Source organism: Cyprinodon variegatus, unplaced genomic scaffold, assembly GCF_000732505.1.
Source record: "Cyprinodon variegatus isolate N-32 unplaced genomic scaffold, C_variegatus-1.0 Scaffold1635, whole genome shotgun sequence".
Lineage (NCBI taxonomy): Eukaryota > Metazoa > Chordata > Actinopteri > Cyprinodontiformes > Cyprinodontidae > Cyprinodon > Cyprinodon variegatus.
This window is the reverse complement of record NW_015152088.1, coordinates 12873-14288: the sequence shown is the minus strand read 5'-3', so window position 1 is coordinate 14288 and position 1416 is coordinate 12873. Positions and strand designations below refer to the sequence as shown.

At 37.7% G+C, this 1416-nt stretch overlaps 1 protein-coding gene across 1 annotated transcript in view; it reads right to left on the bottom strand.

The window, feature by feature from the left end:
* Positions 1–1072, bottom strand: part of LOC107104166 (myotubularin-related protein 1-like) — a 13099-nt gene extending 12027 nt beyond the window's left edge. The window contains exons 1-2 of the mRNA XM_015404111.1: positions 1021–1072; positions 814–875 (exon numbers count right to left, since the gene is read on the bottom strand). Coding sequence (XP_015259597.1) covers positions 814–875; positions 1021–1072 — 114 coding nt within the window. The remainder of the gene's footprint in view (positions 1–813; positions 876–1020) is intronic.
* Between the last annotated feature and the right edge of the window lie 344 nt (positions 1073–1416).

Below are 1416 nucleotides of genomic sequence, written 5' to 3'. Positions count from 1 at the left end.
CAGGTATTGATGCGCCATCCTGGAGGAGTTAGACTGCCTGTGCAACCTCTGTAGGGTCCAGGTAGCGCCTCATGCTAACTTCATGCTATACTCTGATTACAAAGTGTTCCTTTTATTTCTTTTGAGTTGTGTACTATTCGGAATATTTTTAAGTATTAAGGTTTTAAAGCCAGATTAGAGATGCTTGTTTTTCTAAATTATGAAAATAAAGTCATAATGTTAGTTCTATCAGAGATTTAAATCAAAATATTATGCCCTACGTTCATTTATTAGATTCTAGTTATGAAATAATAAGAATAAAATCATAGCGTTACTAGATAAAGCTTCAATAGTACCAGATAAAAATATAGTGAGATTAAAGTCAGAATATTAGGAGAATAAGATAACAGAAGTCATAAAATATCGAAAATAAATTTGTAATATTAGGACATGAAATTAATGTGTTTTAATGTTAAAATGTGGTAAAATATGAGATTAAAGACGTTGCTTCCTTTGATGTAACTTTTCCTCCTCTGGATTAAAAAGCTCAGGTTGATGTTTGGATAATATTATGCTGCAACTTTACACTTTAATCAAAAACTTTATATTTTCATTATGGCCTTAAAACTTCCTATGCAGAGAATATATAAATTATAACAAATGGTTAAATTTATTCTACTTTAATGTTTACGTAGATTTAAATGTCAGTTTGCATTTCCTCCATTAATAAAAACCTTTAAATTGAACTAATTTCTTCCTGATTTGGAGGAAAACTTCTGGGATGGATTTAACTTCCTGTCAGCTGTGAGGCGGGATGATGAGGCGAGTTCTTACCCAGGAGCTCAGCCGTTTGGACACCTGCAAGACAAACGGATCAGAACTCATCAGAACCAAGTCTGCAGGTCAGATGGAAGAAGATCGACTGCATCTGAAAACGACCGGAAACGGCGGAGATTCTGTTTACAGCAGAGGAATTAGCCGGAATAATGCTACGTTCAGAACGCACGCTGCAGCAGCAGCTGCTTTACATGCAAAGTCAACGGTTGATGCGCATCACGGCGCAGCCAAAGGTCCCGCAGCGCGTTTTCAGCATCTAGTCTTTGAAGGCAGGATGGTAATCTGGATGAACTGACTGCACAGACCATGTTTTCAGGAGGACTTTCTCACTTCAACATAGATTCTAACGCCCACCGAGCATCAGACCCACTTTACCACCGCGCAGCTAGAGCAGCAAAGATGCTTCAGCTGCACATCAGAACTAAACTGGTACAAGCATCAGAAATGAAGCAGCGTGTTTTAGCTGCTCCTGCTGCGTGCGCTATGAACGTAGCTTTACTACTTCTTGTTTCTGGTGACTTCGTTTAAAAAGGAATTCAGTTACTATGATGAACAGGTTACTTTAAAAACTGACTTTAGCTCGTTTCAAATTACCGAAAT